Here is a 27,307-nt window from a genome sequence, read left to right as displayed (position 1 = left end):
AAGCTACGACCCCGGAAAGATTGCTGTAGATCTTGCTGGATGGAGGCTATGAGAGGGGCTGCGGACAAGGGGTCAACATACCCTGTTGACTTGCCCGCAGGGAAGATCTGGACGGCCAGCTTCTTGTCAAGGAGTACGGCTGGCCTTTTGGCGGCGTTCTTCCCGAAGCCGCCCACCCACGCTTTCAGGGTAGCAAGGGCGACCTCCCTCACACCAGTAGCCTGAAAGAAAGGGCGAGATGAGCTTCTAATGGCGGAACGGGGTTAAAAAACAAACTTATGTCAAAGAGTTGTTAGTAAATTGATAAAGAAGCCTATAATCGACTTACCCCCTCCACCAGCTGACTGACTAGGTCGTAAAGCAGATGGGCGCAGGCTTCCGGGTGCCAGACGATTCAATATCGTTGAATGACGTGGCACATGGAGCGTGAGACCTGCACTCATCGTGGCCGCAGGGGTCGTACAACGTCGCGTTGCATCCCAGGACCTGACAGTTGGTAGCCTGTAAGTGGAAAGATACATGAGTATCAGGAGAACACTTACAGCCTAACAGTTGCTCCGCTGGTGCCGGAGCGAGAAAGTTAGATTAAACCAGAGCCCCGCCATAATACGTGTGGTAACAAGGTTGGTTGGTTGTCCTAGGCTATTGCTCCGCTGACGGCGGAGACAAGAGATAGAATCCAACCAGGAGTGGTGGTAAAAGGAAACCACGACGAAAAATGGCGGGGATGGTAAACATATGAATAATAAAATTAACAAATCATCGTAAAATTAGGGTATATCCTTAAAATAACAATAATATCAAACCTTTCTCCACCCGTCTACTAGAAGAGTGCCCGGGTAAGAAGCAAGCTCCCTTCCGGTAGCGGGGGAGAGATGTAAGGATATAGTAGGCAAGCAACCGACCACTAGTAGTGACCACCCCGCCCGCTGGCGGAGCCAGTAATCTATAACCGAAAGGTGCCCCGGCTGCGACGGAAGGCTCCGCGTTCAATTAAGAAAGGGAAGGTGGCTGAGCAACTGGGGAAGGGGGGGAGGGTCTCGGCGTAACACGGCGGGAGAGAGAGTTGGCCTACTCCTCCCCGTCTCAACAACTCACCGCTCGGAGACCCGACCCGGTACCCTATGAGTGGTCGCCCTATACCCCCCGCTGGAAGGAACCCCTGGCCACCTCAGAGAGGGAGGGAGGAGGGCAACTGAGGTTGTCATGACAACCAAGGGGTCCCCCAGCGCCTCCCTATACCTGGTAGGGAGGGAAGGGGAAGGGTAAGGTGCGATGGAACACGTGACCGCAAGTGGCCTAAGCCGCGAGCAACACAACCGTGGGAGGGCCACGTGAACCAGGCTGTACCAAACCATGGACATGCACCTAGGCTAGCCTAACACCCTAAATAGAATAAAATTACATCGTAAAGATGGAAAAGACACTTTTTAGTAGAGAAAAGAAGCCCAGGAGGACGGCAAACTGTTCCGAGGACAGAAGCCTACTCGGAGCCAGCGATAGCCGATGAAGAGCAAGAGCCGGGATGCTGGGCTGGAACAATAATAATAGCCCTAAATACCAAACTAAGAGAAATGGTAAAGGGGCTAATCTAGCTAAAACTCGATGTAAAAAACGATGAACGTAATATAGTAAGCCCATAAGTATAAGAAGTCCCAGTATGGAGGACCGGGAATTCTTAACGAGGCAGCATGGCGCCGCCACGAGACAACCGGGAAACCGTATATGACCTATTAGAAGGAAAATACTGGTTCCCGGAAGACAAAAATATAGTAAAACATTACTTATGAGGCACTTAACTTAGCCGTTGCGATGGCAGAACGTTCCATAACGATGATGATAAGAAATCCCGTAAAAGGCACAAGCACAGAGAAAATGCGTCTGAACGCTAGCACTAATGATTAAGGATGTCCGCTAGGGGCGCTGCTGTCCGTGGCATCCTCTAGTAGTAGTAGTAGCGGCCGCATCGCCCGTTGGTATCAGCTCTCTCTTGTGGGGATTCTGATTGGAAGTTCTAATTGGTGAATGTCTCGTGGTAGTGTTCCCACTCGCCCCTATTACCATACCGACACTTCTTTTTAAGAGTGAGCGAGTCAGTTTTACTGACATTTTCTTAATTTTGTTTTTCTCTGTTAATTTTAGATTAATTTTACCTAGAAAGAATGATATTAAGGATCCTTTCATAGGCCGACACGAGCTGAGCCCAGAAATAAAACAATACTACAATTATAACAGGACAAAAGAGTACCAAGTCGAACATCATAGGAAGCTGATATTCAAAACAGTCTGTAAGGTTGGTATCCCCGCATGGCGACGCCATATTGTTAGCAAGCTAGGGGCTCTGATGACAGCAAGGAACACACTGCCGACAGTACTGACTGCTTCCAAAGTCTCTCCCTCTTCACAGCACAAACACACAAATAAAAAATGAGTGAAGTGGCATCTCTGTCAGAGGGAAGCGAGGTAGAGGGGCTCCCAAGTTCTGAGCGAATGCCTCTGCTGCCAGACTTCCAGGCGAGAAGCAGGGCTGACAACTGTAAAGAAACACATAATATGCTCTCTTCCTCAGGAAAGAAGATATCTGTCCTGAGAGAGGGAAAAAGAATGGAGGGAAAGACGGGAGTGAGCCATACAACCCATGACCCTCTCCAACCAAAATGACGGAAAGGGAGGAGGCGATAATCACGACTGGCCCTGCAAGCAGATGGGAAGATCGCAATCATACGTCATTAAAATTCGTGATGAAGTGTGGGAAGGTACTCCTATTCTACTCAGCCGAATCCTAGCATAAAAATCTTGTCTGCAACACGAACCCCTACATCTCGAACACCCCAAAACACACAAATTCTGGAAGACTAAAACATTACTACGTTCCCAGAAAATGTGTAAGATGAAATGAAAGATACATAAAACATTAATGTCAGTACAAATATTTTCAAATTATCTTCAATATAACAAAAGTAAAATACCAAAGAACAAAAAGTAGCTGGACCCCCTCTCCTTGAAGGGGCAATATCCCCTTTGGGAGACGGACCAGCATACTCATAACACAGGCAGTGACGAAGCAGAGGAAAAGGCACAAATACTGCAATTTGCATCTTCCCAAGAACAAGGGAGGACATCTAAAAACGTTGACGTCCCGGGACTTCTGGGCTGAATAATTATGAAACAAAGCACAGGCTTCGATAAAAAAAAGCAGCTTGGGGGGAATGAGAGCAAAGCGAAAGACAAGCGTAGTCAGTGACCGACATCCACCTCGTATACGCATGAGTTGCCAATGCCACAGATTCCTTGCTTTACAATCTTTGATTGGTTTTAACTGCTTTCCGCTGGCACTAGAAGATTATCCTATTGTTAAGAACAAGGGTTTGTTCTGCGTATGAACAAAAATTTGTTCAGACCTCCAGTTACCAGTTATGACATCATGTCACCAAGTCATCTGATCTGCCTCACTCCTGGCATTAGGTTTTTTATCACAATTAAGTTGTGCAACACACAAGAGGCTAACACCAAGGACTTGATAGTATCATGATGAAGATTTATGGGGGCCTGAAACTGAATCTGTAGGAGACAAATGGAAAATATTGAATCCCGATGCTCAAGTCGGAATTTTACGTAACTAAAGTGCAATTAAATCATCATGCCTTCACGGAAGTTGGCGTCCTGTAAAATCTCACGTGTACGACTACGTAATCTCATCTCAACTTGCTCAATGCTGTTGTAATAGTTCCTTGCGGAAGTTTTTATCAGCTGACATATCTTTTTTGGGGGGCCCCAAGTCCCACTACTATAGGCGACTGATCACCAAACCCAGCCATTACAACAGTCGTGGTTTGGAATTGCCAATGTGTGACCCAGGCTTTAGTGACCAACTCTTAAGATATGGCTTCAAATCCCACCCTTGACAAAGACTTTGAGCCTTTAGAGTATAATGCACAATGTGAACCTTTACATCCAGGTAATTTCAAGTGTGTTCAAAGAATTTTTTTTATTCTTGTCTAGGTTAATTTCTTCAACTTTCACGTGAGTCTCTGATGTGCTTTGCTTTATAACATTTAAGTTGTCAAGGCAAGAGAACAAAGGCGCTTCTGGCCATTCAGCGCTGAAGAGTGTAAAAAGAGGGAGTTGGATAGCAAAATTGAAGAAAGAAGCAGGAATGGAGTAAAAATAAGTCTCAAAAGTTGACGCAGGCAGGGACACTGCAAATATCCTTTCCAATGCTTAGTGTACATGTGGTGCGACGGCATTATTCCCTTATGGGAGATTTGGGTCTGATGTATTGTTTCTATTGTATCAGTTAAAAAAAATCTTGTTTATCTCTATATTTTGATTACCAATTTTTGCTGGATCATCATATGGAGGAGTGAAAAGGGTAGTTACATTTGACGTCTTCGAGGGTTGCATGAGAGAGAGAGAGAGGGCGAGAGATTAAGTGAGAGTGTCGTTGGGTTGATAGTTTAAAGGTTTTCATATGTTTGATGTGTTGTGTTTCGTGTTGGTTGTTGCTGCATGGTAGTATGTAAATGAGTATTATGTGTTTTTCTGAAGAGTGTGAGTGAGCGAGCGATCAAGAGAGAGTGAGAGAAAGATCGTAATTGGTGGATGGATAGTAAGGGGTGGTTTGCTGGCGGGCGTAAACATATGGTTATTGTCTGTTGTAGTGGTTGCCGAAGCAGTCAATGGCAAGAGTCTGTCACAGAGAATGGCAAGGAGTCAGTAAGCAGGAAAAGATGGTCAGTCAGAAGTAGCCAGTGTTTTTTGGTGTTTTCTTGATTGATATTGATGTTGTATGGTTGTTGTGCATGTGTCTGTCTGGTGGTTGAGCTGAAGAGGTTTGTTGTACTTGATTTTGCATTTCGATGGTTTAGTGAATTATCTGTTGGAGAATGTGTTGGTGGTTGTGGTTTGTTGTTCAGGGTTTGAGTTGTCGTATGATTTGTCATGTTGTTTTTGAGCTGTTGGTATTTGTTTGCATATTCATTGTTTTTTGAGTTGTTGTATGGTTTTGGTGCTTGTCTGTCTTGGGTAGTGAAATTCAGCAGTGGTTGTGTCTCGATGACTAGCCTATATCCAGCGGATGGCACAGCGCCTAGCCCTGAGTATCTAGAGTCTGAGGTGAGTACATGTGTTTCGGTAAGCCAATTGTCCTGCGTGTATTTAGTAACGTGAAGAAAGTGTGGTAGAGGGAAAGTTCGATAGGTGGTATGACTAAAGGAACTGTGGGGAGATTTGCTTGCTTGTGATCCCGCTGCAGGATGATTGGTCTAGTGTATGAGTGGTGAGAAAATTTAGGATGGATGGGTTGAGTGAGGTAGAGAAGTTGAAGGAGTTGAGGTTGGAGAGAGAATTGAGAGGATGATTGGAAGTAGAGAATGATAGGTAATGGGTAGAGTGTGAGAAGCTGAAGAGTGAGTTAAGAGGAAATGAGAGAAATGCTAAGGAGTGCGAAAGTGGAAATGAAAGAAGTGAAAGGAGCAGGAGAGAGAATGGTTGAGACAATGGAAGAAAAATTCGGAGTAATGATGAATGCAGTGCAGGAGATGATGAAGGGATTCTTGGGAGAGGGAGCAGTAGGAGGTAGTCCTACTGGATCTTGTGATGGGCCAGGAGTGGTAAAGAAAGTGAAAGAGCAAAGGGATGAGAGTACGATTGACGAAGGTGATTTGGTTGTGATAAGTAAGGGAGAGAAGGGGAAGACACAGCATAAGGGTAAACCTGAGGACAAGAATAAGAAGGGGGCTGAGAAAAGAAGACCAAGGGAAACAAGGCTAGTAAGGATGACGGACAGGATCAGACTAGGACTGAAGACATTGGGGAAAGGGTTGAGAGTAAGGAACAGAATGAGAGTGATTTAGATAGCGGTGAGTGGGGATAGGTAGGTAGAAAGAAGAAGGGTAAGAAGAGCATAATCGAGAGCATGGATGTTAATATGGAAGTTGATTCGTTGTATTCAGGAGAGGTTAAGAGAGATCAGAATGGAAGTAGCAAAAGTGAGAGTGAGCGAAGTACAAAAGGCTGTGTATATGAGAGAGGTACCCCGATGTGCACGATACAAGGATTATGGTAGTAGGGATATAGGGGACGTTGTTAAGGAATATGAGAAGTATTGTGTGGCTAAGTATGGGGATAACAAGGGAGTTTGGTCAAGAGTTAGGTAGCTTTTTGATGGGATTTTTGTTGAGTAGGTATGGGTAATGATGAGTGTAGGGAATGTGCCGTATGAGAGTGTGAAAGCCAGGATTGTGGGACAGGCAAAGAGGATAAAGAGTAGTGTTAGATATAGGAGAAAACATGATTTTGAAGAGGCAAGAATGAATGTTGGTGAGTCATTGTCAGTGGATGTGTGCAGGTTGGAAACATTAGCTAGGAAAAAGTTTGGAGATGAAGTGATAAAAGAGTGTAAAGTTAGTGGGCAAGTTATTGGCGACTCTACCAGAGAGCGCATATGAGTTTATGAATTTAAAGTATATGTAAAGAGAAAATGCGATGGATGAATGAAAGTTTAACTTGGAACGACATTTTGGAAATAGTGGAGGATTATGAGCTAGATAGGTGTATGAAAGAGAGTAGAAGTATTAGTGTTAGGACTGAAGTAGCTGAGGGTACACCAGAGTTTAAGAGCTATAGGGAGGCAGTTTTAGAAGGGCTGAGGCGAGTGGTTGATAGGAGCGTTAGAACAAGTAACGTAAGTGTAGTTAACCCTAAGAGAGATCGGAGTGCAAGTGTTGGAAGAGTAGGGTCCGTCAGTCATGAATGAGAACAGCGGTGTTTTAGATGTGGAAAGTAAGGACATAAGAAGAATGAGTGTCAGTGGGTGATGGGAGCGTGTTTTGGGTGTGGACATTTGGGTCATATAGTTAGTTAATGTAAGAAAGATAAGGATATTAAGTTTTACAGGTGTGGGCAGGTAGGGCATATAGTGAGTGAATGTCGGGGTACCCATGTGAACGAGGTTTGCGGTAATTGTGGAAAGAATGGGCGTTATGCTGGGATGTGTAAGGAACTGTGTGTGAATTATGTTGAATGTGGAATGGAAGGACATGTAGCAAGTGTGTGTTGGCAAAAGAGAATGAATCAGGCTGGGAATTTGGGAAACTAGGTGAAAAGGGGATTCAGTTGGGTGGGTCCTCTGGTGGGCAGGTAGTAAGAGTGATGCATGTGCGTGAAGGATTGTTGCATGAAAAAGGGTTGGGGGGTAGAGCTCATGAATGTATGAGTGTAAAAGTAAGGTGTAAAGGGGTATGTTTGTTTGCTTTAATTGATATCGGGTGCAGTGTCAATGTTCTTTTTAAGAATGGATGTGAAAAGTTGCAGAGTGAGTGTGAAATAAGGAAATGTAAAGGGGAGGTACGAGGAACAGGAAAGTTAGGTATGCCTCTGGTGGGAATGTTGCGGGAAAATATAGAAATCAAAGGGGTAGTGATGGATGAAAGTGACTTTTATGTGATCGAGGGAATGAGTGATAAGTATATGTTGTTAGGGTACAGGTTCTTGAAGAAACGTGAACGGCATGATAAGGGTGTTAGTGTTAGGGTGCAAACGGTTGATAAAGCATGTAATACGGATGACTTTGAGGGAATGAATGATACTTGTAGTGTAAGCAGGATTGAATTAATAGGGATAAGTGAGACTAAGTGGGAAGGAAACCGAGTAGTAAGGAGGTAGTAGTTGATAGTATGGATAAAGCTTTGCAAGTTTGACAGAAGTATGGATGAACTGAGTAGTTGGGTAGCAGAATTAATGGAGATATTGGGACCAGAGCTAAAAAATGTAGATGAATTAGTGAATGAGATTTGGGAGGATAGTAGTGAGGGAGATAATGGGAATGAAGTGAATGGTGATGTAACTGAGTGTATGAGGGTCCTCAAACAAGATCCAGGGGGCCTGCATCTGAGCATCCTTGGGTGTTGCGGAAAGCAATTTAGTGTGGGTGTTGCAAGTGTAAGGAGACATCAAATGTAACCGGGGAGGTAATATGGAGGAGTGATAATGGTAGTTACATTTACAATGTCTTCAAGAGATTAAGTGAGAGCGTCGTTGGGTTGAGAGTTTAAAGGTTTTCGTATGTTTGATATATCATGTTTCATGTTTGGTTTTGCTGTATGATTGTAGTATGTAAATATGTGTGTGTTTTTCTGAAGAGTGTGAGTGAGCGAGCGATTAAGATCGCAATTGGTGGATGGATAGTAAGGAGTGGTTTGATGGTGGGTGTAAGCGTTGGGTAGTGTCTGTTGTAGCGGTCGCCGAAGCAGTATATGGCGAGTCTGTTACGGAGAGTGGTCGGAAGTAGCCAGTGTCTCAAACTCATTTATTACTCTATTGGAAACATCCAGAGACAATAAGTGACAAAGTCAAAGTAATTACAATTCATTCAAGGTGGGTTTCCTACATTTCACAGTGCCCTACAAGGGGTGCAGCAACATAGCCCTGGCTGATCAGTCTGAATATACACCTTATCTTCAGTGCCTCTAAGGTCATTAATCCATTGTGCCACCTGACTCCACTAAATTCAAGAGCAGAATATTCCATATTATGAATCACTTGTCTTTATTATGAAGACTTTTGGTGGATAAGAAAAATTAAACAAAGAAAAGGCCAGACTACAATTTTCAAGTCAACAGCTAAGCTTCTTGGCTATCATCCTCTTAGCCTCCTAACACGTACTCATAAGGGAGAGACACGGCCGTGTAGCAGAGTCGGCGATGCATTCCCCACATGTAAGGGAGAGAGACTGCTGTGTAGGAAAGTCAGCGATGCCTTTCCTTCTCGTACCTCACTTCCAACTTCATGAACACAAACTGGAAGGAAGAAATGCGGCCGTGTGGAGAAGACGGTGATGCACTCCTCTCGTTCGCAGTAGACAAAGCCAAAAAGTCCTTAGTTCTCCAATGCTTGACTTGAAGGCGAGGGGGAGAAGATGAAGAAGCAGGAGATGGAATGAAACTCCCCCTTCTACTATCTTGCTAGAAAATGCTGGGGAAGAATCACTGCGTTTATGACTTCTTCCCATAGAGAGCAGAATATTTCTCTGGTAAAACAGATTCCAGTCTCTCAAACACAGCTTGAAACAATGCCTCTGATTGCTCAGCGAGATCAAGCGATGACGTCATAGTAAAATGGGATGACATCACATCGACGGGAGGAAGAGACGCCATCATAGCTGACGTCATAGGCTGAGAGGATGATGGGGGTGACATCACGACATCTTTAAAGGCAGCACTGGCCTCATTGGTGGAGGGATAAGAGGTGACCCAGTAAGCGTTGACTTTGATAGGCGTCCCGCTAGGAGGCAGCACACAAGATCTAAAATAATGTAGTCCTGGAGGAGGTGGGACTGCCATTGGGGCTGGGGGGGTGGGGTTACATGCCTCCAAGAAGTGAGACAGCATGCCATCCAAGGAGGAGGGACCCAGTAGGCCTAGCAACACCCAAACAACAATCATCTTGCTTGATCCCGAATCTGAAATTAATGAAACGGATTCTGTGGCCTCCTCCCTCTCGGGAAGGATGTTAGATCCTACAGGAAAGGGGGCTACATTAAACATGTCATCCCGTGTAACTCCCGATACTTCCAACGACGAATCAATGGAAGAAAAGGAAGGAGACAAGAGGTACAATTGCAGAAAGTTGAGCGCTTCTGGAAGAGGGGGAAGCCAAATTGTCCAAACAAGGAGAAGAAAAACCCTCCTAGGAAGGAAGACCAAGTATAAGCATTTTTAGTGGGCTTTTTCTCGAGTTTAAACTAAGAAAATAGGCAGTTCTTAGCATTTTTATAAGGGTTCTAAGTATTTGCAGATTCTAGCAATTCACAGGGGCTCAGGAACACATCCCCCACGAATACAGGGGTTTCACTATATCTTTATAGAATAGTTACAAGAAGAAATTACAGTAGCAAAGTATAGAAAAGATGCAAGAAATTACAGTAGTATTATTGTAATTTTTCCTTGGGTTATATTTTCTTTATCCGAAGTTCTGACAGCTAACCTGATTACGTCTGGCAGCAATACGTTGACACAGTTTTGACTCACTGCGTATGTTGTGGGATTGTCAAGTACATGGCATATGTCGTATTGGCTGCCGCATGTTGACATTGCTAGTACGCCCTCTGTAATCAAATGCCAACCCTGTTGTTTGTTTGTATTGTGTTTTTACGTTGCATGGAACCAGTGGTTATTCAGCAACGGGGCCAACAGCTTTACGTGACTTCCAAACCACGTCGAGAGTGAACTTCTATCACCAGAAAAACACATCTCTCACTCCTCATTGGAATGGCCGAGAATCGAACCCGCGACCACCGAGGTGAGAAGCAGACACCAAACCAACCACGACACTGAGGCGCTCCAACACTGTTGTGGCAGTCGAAACGCCATTATTATATCATTAGTGTGTCTTCCGGCACGACATGTCGACTTTTGAAATTTGCTGACTCGACTGCAAAGGTGCTAGGCAGCCTTGCACATCCACCATCACCTGGCAGACGTCGTCAAACTCGCTGATGCGGGTGCGGATCATACCTATTGTCGGCTGTTACAATGGTCGCATTATTGAAACACCAATGTGTGACTCCGACATAATGCCAATTGATTGCCAAACCCAGCCATTATGACGGTCACGGTCTTGGGGTCACACATTGGTGATTTCAGACCATGCAATTCTTAATGGCTGAAATTTTGCTCATTACCATCTTATTACTACCAAGTTGGCATAAATCGTAACCAAGCTGCCAAGTTTCACAACTTTGCACCAGTGATGGCAACTATGCAAGACTACCCTGCATAGTCGCCGTCATTCCACGACTACTGTCAAGTTGCCATTCACGGCGCAACACGCAACAATTTTGTAATGCCCTCTCAACTGATGGCATTTGATTATGCAAGTTGTAACTAGCAATGGCGAGTTTCGGCATCTAGTATAACGTACGCCATGAACTTTGCAACTCCAAAGCGTGCGCAGCGAGTCAATACTGTCATGTGCAATGGTGTGGCTCCACTGTGGCCACATGCCACGTAGCTCCCCCCCCCCCAAAAAAAAAAAAAAAAAAAAAAAACCCTTTAGCTGTTGAAAGAAGCTCCCAGAGAGATTTGGCATCCTATATAGTTCAAGGGCTTAATTACCTACAGCTGCCTGTTTCCAATTTTGAGTAATATATAACTTTAGATTAAATATTTTCTGTATTTTCGACATAATTTGAAAACTTCAGATATAGCTAAATATGGCACTGAATACTTAAAAAAATATATTTGGTAATAATTATAGTAAATACTTTTCAATATTAACTTTTTTTCCAGGAAATTGTAGTTTTTCAACATGATTTTCTGAAGTACGAAAACGTATTCTCTTGTTTTTTTTATATCATTGATTCCTACCAATGAACAGAGCCTGTAGTTGGAATTTACATAATGACAAAGGTGGTCATGTTGAGCCTTGCCAGTCATTGTTGCTGTCTGTCAATTTGGGTGAGTCAGGCTTGGTAAAACATTGTTCAGACTTCCATTTACCAGGTGTGACCTCGTGTGTCACAGTCACCTGATCTGCCTCACTCCTGGAATTGGGCTTTTTACTGAAATTAAGTTCTGCAACACACAAGCTGCCAACACCAAGGACTCAATGCTATCATGACAAAGATTTATGGGGATCTGAAACTGAATCTGAGACAAACGGAAAATATTGAATCCCATTATGTAAGTCAGAATTTTATATAACTAAAGCGTAAAAAATTGCCATGTTTTCACAGAAGTCAATGTCCTGTAAAAACTTGCGTGTACAACTACATAATCTCATTTTTACTCAGGCAATGCTGTCGTAATGGTTCACTGCGGAAGTAGTTATCAGCTGAATTTTTTTTTTCTGGGGGGGGGGGGGGGGGGGGTTGTCGGGGGGGGGGGGGGGGGGGGGGGGGTTGTCAAGGCCTGCGACTATAGGCGATTGATCACCAAGCCCAGCCATTACAACATTCATGGTTTGAAATCGCCAATGTGTGACCCAGGCTTTAGTGACCAATTCTAAGATATAGCTTAAAATCCCACCCTTGACAAAGATTTTGAACCTTTAGAGTACAATGTAATGATAACCTTTTCATCCAAGTAATTTCAAGTGTACAAAGAATTTTTTCATTCTTGTCTAGGATAATTTCTTCAACTTTCACACTAGTCTCTGGTATGGTTTGCTTCATAACATTCAAGATGTCAAGGCAAGAGAACAAAGGTACTTTCAGCATTCAGTACTGGCGTGAAAAGATGGTGGGAATGGAGTAAAATTAAGTCTCAAAAGTTGATGCAGCCAAATATCCTTTTCTAATGGTTACAGTGTACCACATGTGGTGCAACAGCATTATCCCCTTATGGAGGATTTGGGTCTGATGATGATGTTTGTATTGTATCGGTTAATCTATTTTTTTTTTTTTTATCTTGTACATACTATCGATATTTTGAAGACTGATTTTTACTGGATCATTGTATTTTAGCTCATGTAGCTACTCTCGTAGACAGTTCTCTAAAAGTACATTTAGCACACTTAATGTTATATATTACATAGGTATATTATGATGTGCACACTCCTTACATCTTGCTTTGTGAATAACCCCCAGTTCCACTTGACTGTGTGATCAATTGATCCACAGTAAGCACGTTCAGTAATAAGACTTTTTTTGTTTTTTTTTCACAATCCTTATTTATTCCAATTTTACCATTGTAGGGGTTTAGGTACATAGGTTTATTACTCTTAGTTTCTTAATGTTTAATTGGTGATCTCATACTTCAACCTTATTTTTTGCTTTTAAAACTTGTTTCCTGAATGACAATTTGTCGAAAATTGCATTTTTCCTAACTATACAAACCTGAGGTCCTTTAACAATAGGAAGGTAACTAGCGGCAGCTGGGACGGTCGTAAGCTTCGAACAAGGGGAGAACGGTAGTTAACTGCTTGTCCGATCGTGCGCCCGCCCGCACGCCCGAGAGGTGAAGAATCACTTTTGCTTTAGGCCCATGCAAAAAGTTGCAGAGTGAGGGGTGGCATGAGGTGGGACTATATGTAAAGGACCTCAGGTTTGTATAGTTAGGAAAAATGCAATTTTCGACAAATTGTCATTTGTTCCGATACGTAATACAAACCCTCGGTCCTTTAACAATAGGAAGACTCACTTCTTGGTGGGAGGAATCTGAGTCTTTTTGGTGAACAGACTGGTGTTCGTCCAACCCTGGAGTGCCTCCCTGGTCGTAAGAGCAAGGGAGGGATCCAAACCTCTGTCCGATTGATCGGGGTGTGCACCGCAGGATCAATGGTCAGACCTCTGGGCCAAGTACTAAGAGAGAGGCAAGCGTATCTCTTCGTACCAGCAAGCAAGAACTGTTCCTGTTTGCAAGAGACAATCATAAAATGATGGGTTTGTCTCAAATTGGCATCCACTTCCTCCCCCTTGTTGGAGGAAGTGGTGGATAATTACTCCTATCCCTACTGAAAAGGGATTAGGATGGTGCTCTATTGAGTAGCTCACCTGCATCTCGTCCTTACCCAGCAGGGTGACGACCGTGTCCCTCTACCCAGAGGTAGAGGGAAGAAAAAGATGGGAAGAGGAGCCAGTCACACTCTCATTCCTCATCCATTCTACGGTCACACCAGGACTCGATGCTGTTCAGCCTGCGAGGGTCTGGGTTAACTACACAACGTGTTGAGCAACCACCACGGTTCCCAAGGAAAAAGATCCAAGGAACTGTGGGCAATATCCCGAACGGTAGAAAGGAGGTGCATGCGGTCCGGTTGGACCAGGCGCCTGCCTTCATTACCTGCGCCACGGAGAAGTTCTTGCGGAACGCGAGAGAATGATGAAGAGGCGTCCACACTCATCCTGGGGTGTCGAGTTCTTCAGACAGCTCCGTCGCGCCTTCACAGGACAAAGCAGCATAGCCTTCGTATCGGAGGCGGTGAAGTCCATTAGGGAGGGTATTGTGAAGGACTCGAACCAATCGTCAGTTACCGAAGGGTTCTGAGTCTTCGCTACGAAGATCGGTACGAATCTGAGCGTCACAAATCCCCATCCCTTTGTGCTTGACTTCTCAAGAGAAGTCATGCAGTTACCTATGACGAAAAGAAGGGGATAGTCGTATGACCTATCCTCTTCTCGACTTTGGTTATGTACAGTACTCATACTGACAAGCTATTAAGACGAAGTAATGATTGCTCTGGAACAACCGAACTAAGTCCACAGCATAGTTCGTAACTGACTCGGGCGCTCTGACAGCTGCCGACTGACTGGTTCGGAATCAGTAGAGGCAAGTTGTCCAAGCATCCGGGTAAGTCACGTGACCTTCGCCCTTTAAAGAGTTATGCTGTGAGACCAAACAAATAATATATTTGTTAGTCACCGATGCCGGACGGCGCGGCGATGATTCTCTTAATGCATAAGCTCAAAAGGCGAAAGTCAATTGCCTTCAAAAGACCGAGGTCCCTGATGGCAAGAAAATCTCATAGACGTTGAATCTCAGCTTAAGGAGAAACAACACTGTGACGTTGAAGACGAAGGTAGGCAATGAATACAACCTACGTTCTTCCAGCTGAATCGAGAGAAGGAATCTCAAGATTCTAAACCTGTGCTTACAAATGACTGAAAACGCTAACCGCCATTTCATTGCTGTCCGGTGTGCAGTGAAAGCGGGCGTTCTTCAGTAATGAAACACAGGGGAGAGCCGCCTGAAGAACTGTTTCTCATGAGCTGAACGTTTGGAAGTAGAGCTGGCAGGTGTGGGAGTAGGCGATGTCTTTCAATACATCTGCTAATCCGGGGTGAACAATGAACAATTGCACACCTCCGAATAAAAGATATTTTGAGGACAAACTCAGATTCCCGCAAAAATCATTCGCATTATCGAGATACGATGCAGCAAGAGACTATTACAGAATTCTGTTACCGTGCGGTAAACAGAAAGATGAGAGTCGAATAGATATCTCTGTTTAAAATTCTCGCAATACCGAAGACGATGAATACTAGCGTCACAGCAGTAGATGGTCATTCATGTATGCGAGAATCCCCGTTAATCAGAGACTTAAGTCCGTGATTGTTGGGCAGAGATACGGTTGGTATTCAATCAAAGCAGGTGAGAAAGACATAACCAACCGTCCATCTCAAAGCGGCAGCTGGTACTGAAATGCCTCGGGCAATTCAATACGCGAGTAGCTGTCGCTGACTCGTCATCCTGAGTTGCCAAGTAATCCTTTCCACGAAGGAATGCGTTCGGCTAGAAACCACGAGCATAAAAAGATATGCTCGAGCAATTATATTTATGCGAAAACGAATTTCGGTAATATAAAAGCTTAAATGGTGTTGTTGTGACAACACCATAAGTATATAAAATTGAAACTGGAAACTCCTGGGAGGTTGCAGGCAACCCGAGTTGCAGTTCAATTAGAATACTTTTCGTCTAAGTCGCAATCTGTAGAATAACCAGGATATGCGCCTACCCCTCGGACCATTCAACTGCTTAGCAGAATCATGTCGCGAGGTTAATATACGTAGTATATTTGTAGGATTCTGAACAACGATCTCCATCCTAAATTCTTTCCTTCAAGAAAACAAAATAAGGATTGGAGATCGACCACCTTCGGTCTCTATCAAAGAGAGTGAAGAAGTCTTCCTCGAAGGAAAGCTTCAATGGTGAACAGAATACTAAGACGATAGTTCAAGCCAAACTGGATATTCCCGTCCGTTCTTCTCTATTCCAGGTTGGTCGCCTATTGTGAGATAGTCTTCTTTCAGCAGCAGTCTTCTTCCTAATGCTAGAAATTCCAGGAATTCGAGCATAGGCGAGGTTCCTGATTATCGTGTAACATATCGGGGATTCTCGTCTCGCTCACTTTGGACCGTGGTCTCGCCTAAGTGTTTGGAGATCGTAAGAAAACTCTAACACTCTGAATGCGCTAGAAATTCCGTAGAATTCTAAGCAGTCTGCGAAACCCCCACCGAATTTGTCAAACGATTATCGGCTGGTGGTCCTCTCGATTCCCGTAGAAATCGAGAATGGGGCAGGATCCCTCCTCAACGACCGGGGCTTACGTCAGGTAGGACCCGAAGGTCCCCCCGGTAGCGCAGTCCCCAACGTGGAATCCTACAGAGAAATCTCTGTAGGATCCCTCCCCTTTCCCTCGTAGCCGTAAGGAGAGAGGGAATGGGGGAGGAATTGGATACTCGCTCGCCTTCCCAGTGGAACTAGCAGTTGGAGAAGAGTAGGAGCAGCCATCGCCTTGCGGCGATGGCCTCTCAGAGTCTGGGAAAACGTATCGTCAGGAGAAAACGTTTTCCGAGGAGGGTTACGAACTCTCACTGTAGGTAAGGGTCTGCCGCCACTGTGAACGTTGTCTGGGTGGGGCTGATCGACACCTGACAGGAGAGAGCCGATACCGTCCTCCGACTCATTCCAGTCCTCGTCGAGGTCGAAACCTCTCAGGAGGACCGAAGGAGTATTTAAATACGGTGTCCGAAGACACGTAGAAACGCCGCTGTCGCAGTAGAGGAGGTGGAAGTAGCTTGATCGACCCCGCCAGAACTGAGAGAGCCTTCTTGTCCGGAGACGAGAGACTCTGGTTCAAGACAGAATCGGCAAGCTCTGATCGCGGCAAACCCACCGTCTGTTTGAGTTCCCTCTCGGGCCCCAAAACGACTCGAGCAGAGACATGGGCTCTGCTGGTGGGAGCGGCGATCCTTCCCCCAGGTCGTTGTGCTGACGAATCAGTGCAATAAACCTGGGCAAAGTTACTCTGAATCTCGGAAGTTACAGCGTCTTGAGGAGTAGGACCATCCAGTCCCTCCAACAAGAGCAGCTCCCAAGACCCTCCTCCTTCAGAAGAAGGACCAGCAACAGATCCCTGACGGTTGCCTCCAATCACTTGCGCGTACGTCTGGCTGTGGCCTAAGACCATACCTGGCACGTGCGGCGTCGTGACGGGATCGTGAGCGGCGCATCTCTCACGATCACTGCCTATATACCTCGCTCTTCCCTGGCGTATGCCGAGGAAGTTGAAGGTATCGGAGAGACAGAACTGACGCTAACCCCTCCCCCCTGACGTGCGCACTCCAACACTTGCGCGTCGTCTGGGTTGGTCCTAAGACCATACGTGGCACGTGCGGCGTCGTGACAGGATCGTGAGCGGCGCACCTCTCACGATCACTCCTAGCTACCTCGCTCTTCCCGGTGTAGCCCGAGGAAGTTGAAGGTAGTGGAGAGACAGACCTGACGCTTCCCCCCCCTCCCCACCCCCCCCCCCCCCGCTCGCTGGCAGGACCAGCGTACGTGGGGGGCTGCAGCCGATCACCAACCCGCGGTGGGGATCGATCTGCAGGCCTGGCCGTGCCGCTCACCTGTGGCGAGCGGCTCGACTGAGCACGTCGACCCCGGTCCCGTGCGTCAGACGAGCTGCTGCTGGTCACCGTATCCGCCCGGTCCCTGTGGGAGCGGCGGTCAGGTGACCTGCAGAGCTCACTTTCGCGGTGAGACCGGTGAGCGTCCTCGCGGCACGTCAAAACCGCTGGTACCAGCCGAGGCTGGTACCGTCGGTCGAGGGGACCTGGGGGACCTCTTCCCAGCCTCAACCCGTGGCCGGTCAGAGACCGTCACGTCCACCCGATTCCGGTACCGGCTGGTCGCTGCGAGAGCAGCCGCTGGCCTGGCGAGAAGTCAACCTGAGTGGCTCTCGACAGTCTTCTGCTCCGTGCCTCGGTCATGACGCTGAGCGAACTCAGGCGTCTTTAACTTTGGCTGCACGGTCACCCGAAGGAGGACCGTACACTCGGAACTTCTCGCGGACGAGAAACCGAGCCGGTACCTGGCTTAGCAGCAGAGCTGCCAAGACCAGGCGAGGGTGTACCAGCGGTAGCCAGCACACCCTTGGTCCCCGTCTTCTTCTTCTTCTCAGAAGGGAGACGGGCCCCGTTCCCGAAGGAACAGGAGGACCAGCAGAAGAAACCCCCCGTCACACCGGAGTGTGACGAGCCCTACGAAGTTCCCGAAGGAGTCTTCTTAGGGGGAAAACCCGGTTACCAGCTGGTCGCTGCGAGAGCGGCCGCTGGCCTGGCGAGAGTCACCTGAGCGGTTCTCGCCAGCCTTCTGCTCCGTGCCGTGGTCTTGGCGCCGAGCGAACTCTGGCGCCGAAACTTTGGCTGCACGGTCTCCCGAGGGAGAGCGTACACTCGGGATCTCCCGCGAACGAGAGACCGAGCCGGAACCTGGCGTAGCGGCATCGCCGCTAGCACCAGGCGAGGAAGTACCAGAGCTAACCGATACTCCTCTGGTCCCCGTCTATCTCTTCCTTACGGAAGGGGAGACGGGCCCCGCTCCCGAAGGAGCAGGAGGACCAGCAGAAGGACCCCCGTCCCACCGAGGTGGGACGGGCCCTTAGAAGTTCCCGAAGGAGACTTCTTAGGGGGGAGAGGCAGCCTTCTTCTTCTTCTTCGGCTTATGGGCCTTAGAAGTCGAAGGGGAAGAGGCAGCAGCAGACGAAGACGAAGATGACACCTTCCTCTTTTTTCGTCAGCTCACAGGACAGTCGTCAGGTCCTCCATCCGGCCGGAGTCGGGCCTATTGCCGAAGCAACACGGCCCGACTGCACCTGTCCGGAAGGACCTGGGACTGGGGAAGACACACCATGGGCAGGACCAGCATGGACAGGCGCAGGAACCAGGAGCGACAGGAACAGCGGCAGCGGTAAACACAGAAGGGACAGCCAAGCCAGTAGCGGGAACCACATCAGCGACAGGTACGGCAGGCCCAGCCATCGCCTCGTAGAATCATCGGCAGCCAGCGGGAAGCTGGTACTGGCGGCCGGTCCAGGGGCGAGCTGCTGGAACAGCGGAAGTCTGGGGCAGGCAACACGAAAAAAAAAAAAAAAAGAAAACACAGGCGGCGCGGCATACCCCTCCTCGGTACGGCGGCGGCATACCCCTCCTCGGTACGTCGGCGACCGGCCCTAGAAGCGGCAGACGGCGTCACTGACACAGCATGGGGAGTGAGACCAGCGGAGAAGCAGCATAAAGCGGCCGTGAAGGTTGTTGTGGAGACCGCTCCAAGGTCACCGCCCCAGACCTCGCTAGACGCTGCAGCAGATCGTGGATGCTAGGCACGCCCTGCAGCCGCAGTGGCCCATACCTGTCCAAGGTCGTCTCCCACGGATGTAGCACCTGTGGTAGCACAGACAGATTAGTAAGAGGGGTTCCCTCACGCACGGGGGGGAGACAAATCGCCCCTACCCCGAACGGAAGGAAGACCCCAAATACAAAATAAAAACGAGGAAGCTGAGCGGGGGGGGGCAGGAAAGAAGACGAAGAATCGGATACCAAGGGAGTCGCGGGAGAGCGTTCCCGACGACTTCCTGGTCAGGGACCCTTCGCTTCCCCTTACCCCCGCACAGCAGTGAAAAGTAATATGAAAATGAAACAGAATACTTGCACTTGCGATTCACTTCATAGAACTTTAAAGGGTTGGGGGGAAAGATCAATTCCCGGGTAAGAGCGGAAACTTGATCCATAATAATATGATGCTATCATAATTATAAATGAAAATGAACAATACTGCACTTGCGATTTCACTTTCACAGCAATAAATCGTAAGGATTAATTCCCGGGTAAGAGCGGAAATGATCCAAAATTAAATTTGATGCAATTAACCCTTAAACGCCGGAGCAGTAAATAAAAAAATGACTCCCGTATGCCGGAGTTGGGGTTTGGAAGTGAGCGCGTAAGCGGAAAAAATATTTTTTTCAAAAAAATCACAGCGCGCTTAGTTTTCAAGATTAAGAGTTCATTTTTGGCTCCTTTTTTTGTCATTGCTTGAAGTTTAGTATGCAACCATCAGAAATGAAAAAAGTTATCATTATCATATATAAATAATGCGATATATGATAGCGCAAAACGAAATTTCATATATAATTGTATTCAAATCGCGCTGTGCGCAAAACGGATTGAAGGTAACAAGTTACTTTTTTTTCGTTGTAATGTGCACTAAATTGCGATCATTTTGATATATAAACACATTGTAAAACGGATTATAAAAGCAACACAGAGAAAATATTATCACAAAATAATGCATGAATTCGTAACGCGCTTACGTAAACACATATTTTTTTCAAAAACCTCACATAAAATCTAAAATATTGTCCTAGAGACTTCCAATATGTTTCAGAATGAAGACAAATGATTGAATATTACTATACAGTAAGAATATTAGCTTACAAATGCAGTTTTTCGGCCATATCTGACGAGCTAAAGTTGACCGAATGTCGAATTTTTTATATATATATTTTTTTTTTTATATGCAAATTATTTCGGAAATAAGAAAAGCTACAACTTTCAAATATTTTTTCGTTTTATTCTACATGAAATTGCGCACATTTTCATATATAAAACTCTATGAAATGCCTATATGAAACGGAGCAAATATTCCGAGAATGGGACTTACGCATTTCGGAGATTTGTGGCGGAGAATCCGCGCGCGGAGGGAAGGAAAGTTTTTTTTAAAAAATTCACCATAAATTTAAATATTGTGCTAGAGACTTCGAATTTGTTTCACGATGAAGATAAATGACTGAATATTACTAGACTGTAAGAGTTTTATCTTACAATTGCGTTTTTCGACCATTTCGGTAGAGTCAAATTGACCGAACGTGGTTTTTTTTCTATTTATCGTGATTTATATGCAAATATTTCGAAAATGAGAATAGCTACCAACCTTCAACTATTTATTGTTGTTATTATACATGAAATTGCGCACATTTTCATATATAAAACGTTATGTAACGGCTAATTTAAAATGGTGCAAACATTACCACAATCGCACGTATGATTTTTTCGGAAGAGTTACCTGCGCGGACGTAAAGAAAATGTTATTTTTTTCATAAATTCACCATAAATCGAAATATTGTGCTAGAGACTTCCAATTTGTTGCAAAAATGAAGGTAAATGCTTGAATATTACTAGAATATAGGCGTTTTAGCTTACAATTGCGTTTTTCGACCATTTCGGTAGAGTCAAAATTGACCGAAGGTTGAAAATTTGTCACTTATCATTTCTTTTTTTATATGAAAATATTTCAAAATTGATAAAAGCTACAACCATGGGTTGTTTTTAGTTGTATTGTGCATGAAATGCGCACATTTTCATATATAAAACTTTATGTAACGGCTAATTTAAAATGGTGCAAACATTACCACAATCGCATGTATGATTATTTTCGGAAGAGTTACCGCGCGGAACGTAAGGAAAAAGTTTTTTCATAAATTCACCATAAATCGAATATTGCTAGACACTTCCAATTAGTTGCAAAATTAAGATAAATGATTGAATATTACTAAAATATAAGAGTTTTAGCTTACAATTGCGTTTTCGACCATTTCGGTAGAGTCAAAGTTGACCGAAGGTTGAAATTTTGGCACTTATCGTTATTTATATGAAAATATCTTAAAACTGATAAAAGCTACAATCATGAGTATTTTTTTGTTGTATTCTACATACAAATGCGCACATTTTCATATATAATACTCTATGTAACGGGCTAATTTAAAATGGTACAAAAATTATGTCAAAGTGACGAAATAATTTCAGAGATGTGTCACGATACTTTTTAGTGCGGCAAGAAAGAAATTCGCGCTTGCGCGCCTGCGTAACGATTGTAAACAAACACACCTTGATCCGTGAACTCCCAGCATCCCCCAAGGCGCGTGATTCAAGAGTTTTCGGCTGGTAGGCCTAAAAAGTATTTTTCCGCGAATTTTTAAAAAAACTTTTGTATGTCGACGTAAAATACGTCCAGTCGGCACCCGAGAGACAAAAAATGTCGACGTAAAATACGTCCAGTCGGCGTTTAAGGGTTAATAAATGAAAATGAAAAGAAAACTGCATTGCGAATCCACTTTCATTGCATTCTATTCATACAAAATAAGAGGCTTGTGCCGAGCGCAATCAAGCTCTCGGCAACGAACGCACAGGGCAAAAATATAATGAAAAAGAGTACTTACATCTTTCAATTACACACTTTCGCCCAAAATACATGACTCGGCGCGAGTGCGCCCGCCCTCGGCACCGAGACATAATTAAATTCAATTTCATGAAAAGAGCGGAAATCGCCGCCTCTACGGCGATAGCTCCATGTTGATTCATAATTAAGTAATGAAAATGAAAACAGTGTACTTACAGTTTCATTTTCAAGATCAAACAAACCATTAGTAGAAAACACAATATAAACAAAGCATACGACGATTTGGTGTGAAACGAGGGCAGGGAGAGCGATGACGAAACACGTCCTTCACACCCGCGGCCGAAAGCAAAAGTGATTCTTCACCTCTCGGGCGTGCGGGCCCGCGCACGATCGGACAAGCAGTTAACTACCGTTCTCCCCTTGTTCGAAGCTTACGACCGTCCCAGCTGCCGCTAGTTACCTTCCTATTGTTAAAGGACCGAGGGTTTGTATTACGTATCGGAACAACTAGAATATTACATCAAAAGTTTGTGTTGCACATATCTGTCAAGACTAGCAAACACATTTTGTTGTTGCATGTTTTTCACTGTGTGATATTTGGTTATCACTTTCTATTATTTAACTTTTGTTAGCTCAAAAGATTTTCTAGTCTATTGGACACATCCAGACAATTGGTGAAATGCCCAAGGTGAAAGTAATTCCAATTCATTCAAGGTGGGTTCCCTACATTTCACAAGATTTGCAGCAATATATCTCTCCTGAAATGCAGCTGCCCTGGCTCTGGCTGATCAGTCTGAATATGCACCCTACCTTCAGTACCTCAAAAGGTCATTAATCCGGAAGATTGGGTGTCAAGGTTATGCCATCTACCTCCACTAAATTTCAAGAGCAGAATATTCCATCATATGAATCACTTTAGTCTTTAAACTTTTGGTGGATAAGAAAAATTAAACAAAAAGGCCAGAGTACAATTTGCAAGTCAACAGCTAAGCTTCTTGGCTGTCATCCTCTTAGCCCATAACTTTTAAGTACTACAGCCCCCACCCTCCCCTTACTAACACTGTTCTAATACCATCAAATAATTGTTTACACATCAGGGAAATTTGGCCTTGTGCTTCAAGTTATTGTTAGGTATCGGCATCATCATCATCCAATTTCAAAATGCTGCCAATATTATATTGTGAATCTTCACCCCCAAACACATTGAGTAGTTTGCAGTTGACAAGCATATATCAATCAAGAATGAATGTAATAAAGTACTAGACATGCCCATCAGAGATCATTCAAATATTTGTTATATTAGGTTAGTTTTAGTTGAAATTATTTTAAATAATACCCAAGCTTTTTAATTTTCATATTCCTTTTTAATTTACATGTGTACATTACTTTTGCAGACATACATTCAGCGCAACAAACATCAATGTGTTGATGTTGACTCGTCGGGGCATCCATGCAAGGAGAGATTGCTCTCCACACTTTATCACGGTTGTCAGGAAAAACTTGCTTTTTCCAGCTTCGAAGTAGTGAGTTTAGATCTGCATGACTTAAAAAATTACCTGACACAATATAACTTATCTAGAGTGTATTTAAATTATATATTTCCACTTATCAATAAAAAATAATACAAGCACCACAGTACTTTTAATGAACCTTTAGCATTTTAAAAAAATAACATGCAGGATTGGAAGCACAAAAATAAAACAATATTTTTAATCACAGATTTTTTTATAATGATTCAGCCTATTTGAAATAAATTTTTTTACTTTAAAATAAAAAGTACAGCAGTTTGAGAAATAAATTTTCTTATAAACTTTAAGCCACTATTCTAATATGGCAAATTCCTTAAGTCATGATTTCATGCCATATTATTTAGATTTTTAAACAGCCTTGGGAAAATAAATAAAAAAAAAAATAAAATCAGCTGCTGGAAAGTCCTATGGGATGGCAGCACTGGCTGGTGGGCAATAAGCCCTAGCTGATTTTTTTTTTTTTTTTTTTTTTTTTTTGTAGTTTTGTTTTGTTTGCCACTCACTCATGGCACTTCAGACCACTGGCGACTTGGAGACACAACCCGAAAGACACACATGCCACTTGTTGATTTGGGTTTTCCAAGATGAAGTGGCTACTGGGAGTTGTTTGGCTTCAAGCAGTAGATGCATCTTACTGGACAGCCTTGATGGAAGTGCAGTGATCACATAATTGGACCATTCCTCCTACACCACCAAGTAACACTGTCCGTACATCCACCAACTGAGGAAGAAGGCCTGAAAAAAAAGTGATCTATATAGTATGGCAAAATAGTATAATATATTTTACATAAATGAACATGCACAAAGTTGGATTATCACGTACCCCATCCATCCAATAACTATATGGTAAACTGTTCATTCAATTTTAAAAAGTAGTTACTGTTCTTGACAAGATTTCCACTTTGTCACTATAACATTTGCAGTCTACACACACACACACATATATATAGGGGTACCTTGAGATACAAAATAATCCGTTCCGAGGCGGCCTTCATATCATGAGTTTTTCGTATCTTGAACCGCATTTTACATGTAAAATGCCTAATCTGTTCCAAGCCCTACAAAAACACCCTAGTATATTAATTTCCAGGCCTACAACACATGCTCTAGGCATACGACGCCAATCCAACGGAAGAAATATGACTCCAAAAGGCAAAATACTATACGTACTTGAGTAATATTCAACTGCATGTAACGTTCAACCCCATTTTTACTGCATATATAAGGACTTTAGCATATGTTCATTAGCAATAAGCCTAGCCTATGTTAGCAGTTGCTAACTGTAGCCTAGTCTATGATTCTGACATCTAAACTTAAGAAGCTAAAAGCTTCGAATATGCCAATAAAATGTATAAATAATCAGTATGTACTCATTTCAAATAAATATTAATCAATCATTAACTATTAAAAAAAAAAAAAAAAAAAAAAAAAAAAAAAAAAAAAAAAAAAAAAAAAAAAAAAAAAAAAAAAAAAAAAAAACACCTTCCAATCGTTTGTTTACATTCAGCTCTTACGAATACCGAACAATCGCCAAGCAATCACTTTTCCTAAGACACAGTAAGCCATAAATTTTCATTAGTATCTCTCTTCAACTAATGAAACTACCAAGCAGTATAATAACCATTCATTTCTATTCTTTATTCTATCTTTACCTAATGGAGATACAGAGTTACTGACAGCTATAATGAAACATATACGTAACATAATATTAAAACAGAAGAAGAATTCTAGAAAATATGTATTGTTGGCTTCGATGATAGCAGTTTGATTTATTTTATATTTTATATCTAATTCACAATTTTTTTTTATTAAATGTATTGCACGTACTCATTTCAAATAATTATTAAGTAACCATTAACTATAAAAAAAAAAAAAAAACTTACGAGTACCGAACGATCGCCAAGCAATCACATTTCCCAGTACACAGTAAGCCATAAATTTTCATTATCTCTCTTCAACTACTGAAACTACCAAACAGTATAATAACCATTCATTTCTATTCTTTATTCAATCTTTACCTAATTTTTTTTTATTAAATGTATTGCATGAATAAGTTTTTCAATTTATAGCATCCTTTTACCAATAGAACACAGAGCACAAGGGGTAGATGCTGACCAATAAGAGAGCAGGATCTTATGGGGTGACTAGCATCAGGAACCAATGGGAGAGCAAGAGGATGGTGGCAAGTTTACTCAGTCCGGGACTTTACAGCAACAACCTTTCGTAACGAACTATTTTCGTATGTAGAGCCAAAAAAATCTTCGTATTTGCATTTGTATCTCGAGTTTTTCATAAGTTGAGCCTTTCGTATGTCAGGTACCACTGTGTGTGTGTGTGTGTGTGTGTGTGTGTGTGTGTGTGTGTGTGTGTGTGTGTGTGTGTGTGTGTGTATATATATATATATATATATATATATATATATATATATATATATATAGATAGATAGATAGATAGATAGATAGATAGATAGATAGATAGATAGATAATATATGTATAGATAGATATATATATATAAATAATTATTACACCCTTATTACTGGTTCATTTTCCAAACTGTCAGTAGCACCACATGAAACACCTAGGCTGTAGTATCAATAACTTATATTAAAAACATCCCTGTCTATATTTTCTTTTAAATAGTACTGGTATGAAATATGCAAGGTCAATACCTCTCTTTCACACTTCCAAAAAACTCCACAAATCGCATTCTATGCTTACTTTAGAGACCACATATAACCAGCACTGTGCAGAAGGCTCCCCATTGAGTGTGGAATAATGACAGGCTGCACTGAATTAGGGTGAAGAATATGTTATTATACCTTTGCTTGGCCAGGTAAGCTCGCTCATTATTGGGTTAATGTTAGGTTGTGAGCCGATTTCCTTAATATTTGAGGGAAAGGAAAGTGAGAATACACCAAGTGTTATTACCAAAAAAAAAAAAAAAAAATCAAACAAACAAACAAACAATTTTCACATAATGCCATTAATCATAAGATGCATTATTTCCATAATGGAGATGTGAATCAAACCAACCTGTTGTACGAGGAAAAAAGGAGACTATACCCGCATGCCTACCTGTTCTTGTTAAATTCTTTTTATTTCTTTATTTTCAGCAAAGCCCATTCATCTTTTAAAGTCAAGCCTATACATCACAAGATGCCTAACTCGTCTTGGGTGGTTGGACAAAAAAACACACACTCTATATTCATCCAAAAGTGATAAGGAATGAAGGTGAATTTCATCAGAAATCAGTCCAATGTTCTGGGGTTGCATGACGATAGAAAATCTGGTACTATATCATCCAGTAGTTTGAAGAAAACAAAAAATTACAAGGGCACCAGGCACTGGCTCCCGCAAAAATCATCCCAGTGACCACTGGGCCCCTACAAAAATGACGTTCTTGCATACTAGTAACACGTCAATCTCTACAAGTGAAGTGTGCCTAAGCCAAAACAGGTACAGTTCAGATCAAAAGATTTGAATAATTTACTTTTTTTCCTAAAAAATATTTCATTATAGTAAATATACTTTAAGAATTGATGATGTAACTTTGAGGATAAAAATTGATCAGAAACAAGAAAATGACAAATACTAGAGACACACTTAGCTGTCCATTGGTCATTCCTCAGGTGGTGTGCTTGGAGAGCCAATAGTATGTGTTATAATTGGTTGGGAAAACATAATTTGGTCTTCAATTAAGAGGTCATCATCAGATCGTCCAGATAAGAGGACTAGCATTATTTCAATCAAGCTGCATATAGACATACACATGCTATGATTAGACACTTCAATGCAAAGTGGAGAAAGGAGACAGGCCCCAATCTG

At 43.4% G+C, this 27,307-nt stretch overlaps 2 protein-coding genes across 2 annotated transcripts in view; one reads left to right on the top strand and one right to left on the bottom strand.

Moving 5' to 3' along the window:
• Nucleotides 1-23,625, top strand: part of LOC135206610 (RWD domain-containing protein 3-like) — a gene marked incomplete at its 5' end in the record, with an annotated part of 162,581 nt that extends 138,956 nt beyond the window's left edge. Inside the window, 1 exon segment of the mRNA XM_064237947.1 lies at nt 23,348-23,625. Coding sequence (XP_064094017.1) covers nt 23,348-23,575 — 228 coding nt within the window.
• LOC135206609 (serine/threonine-protein phosphatase 2A 55 kDa regulatory subunit B delta isoform-like) overlaps nt 23,296-27,307 on the bottom strand; it is a 165,628-nt gene continuing 161,616 nt past the window's right edge. The window contains 1 exon segment of the mRNA XM_064237946.1: nt 23,296-24,217. The gene's annotated coding sequence lies outside the window, so the exon portion shown is untranslated.

This window comes from Macrobrachium nipponense, chromosome 31, assembly GCF_015104395.2.
Source record: "Macrobrachium nipponense isolate FS-2020 chromosome 31, ASM1510439v2, whole genome shotgun sequence".
Lineage (NCBI taxonomy): Eukaryota > Metazoa > Arthropoda > Malacostraca > Decapoda > Palaemonidae > Macrobrachium > Macrobrachium nipponense.
This window is presented reverse-complemented; position numbering and strand designations above follow the sequence as displayed.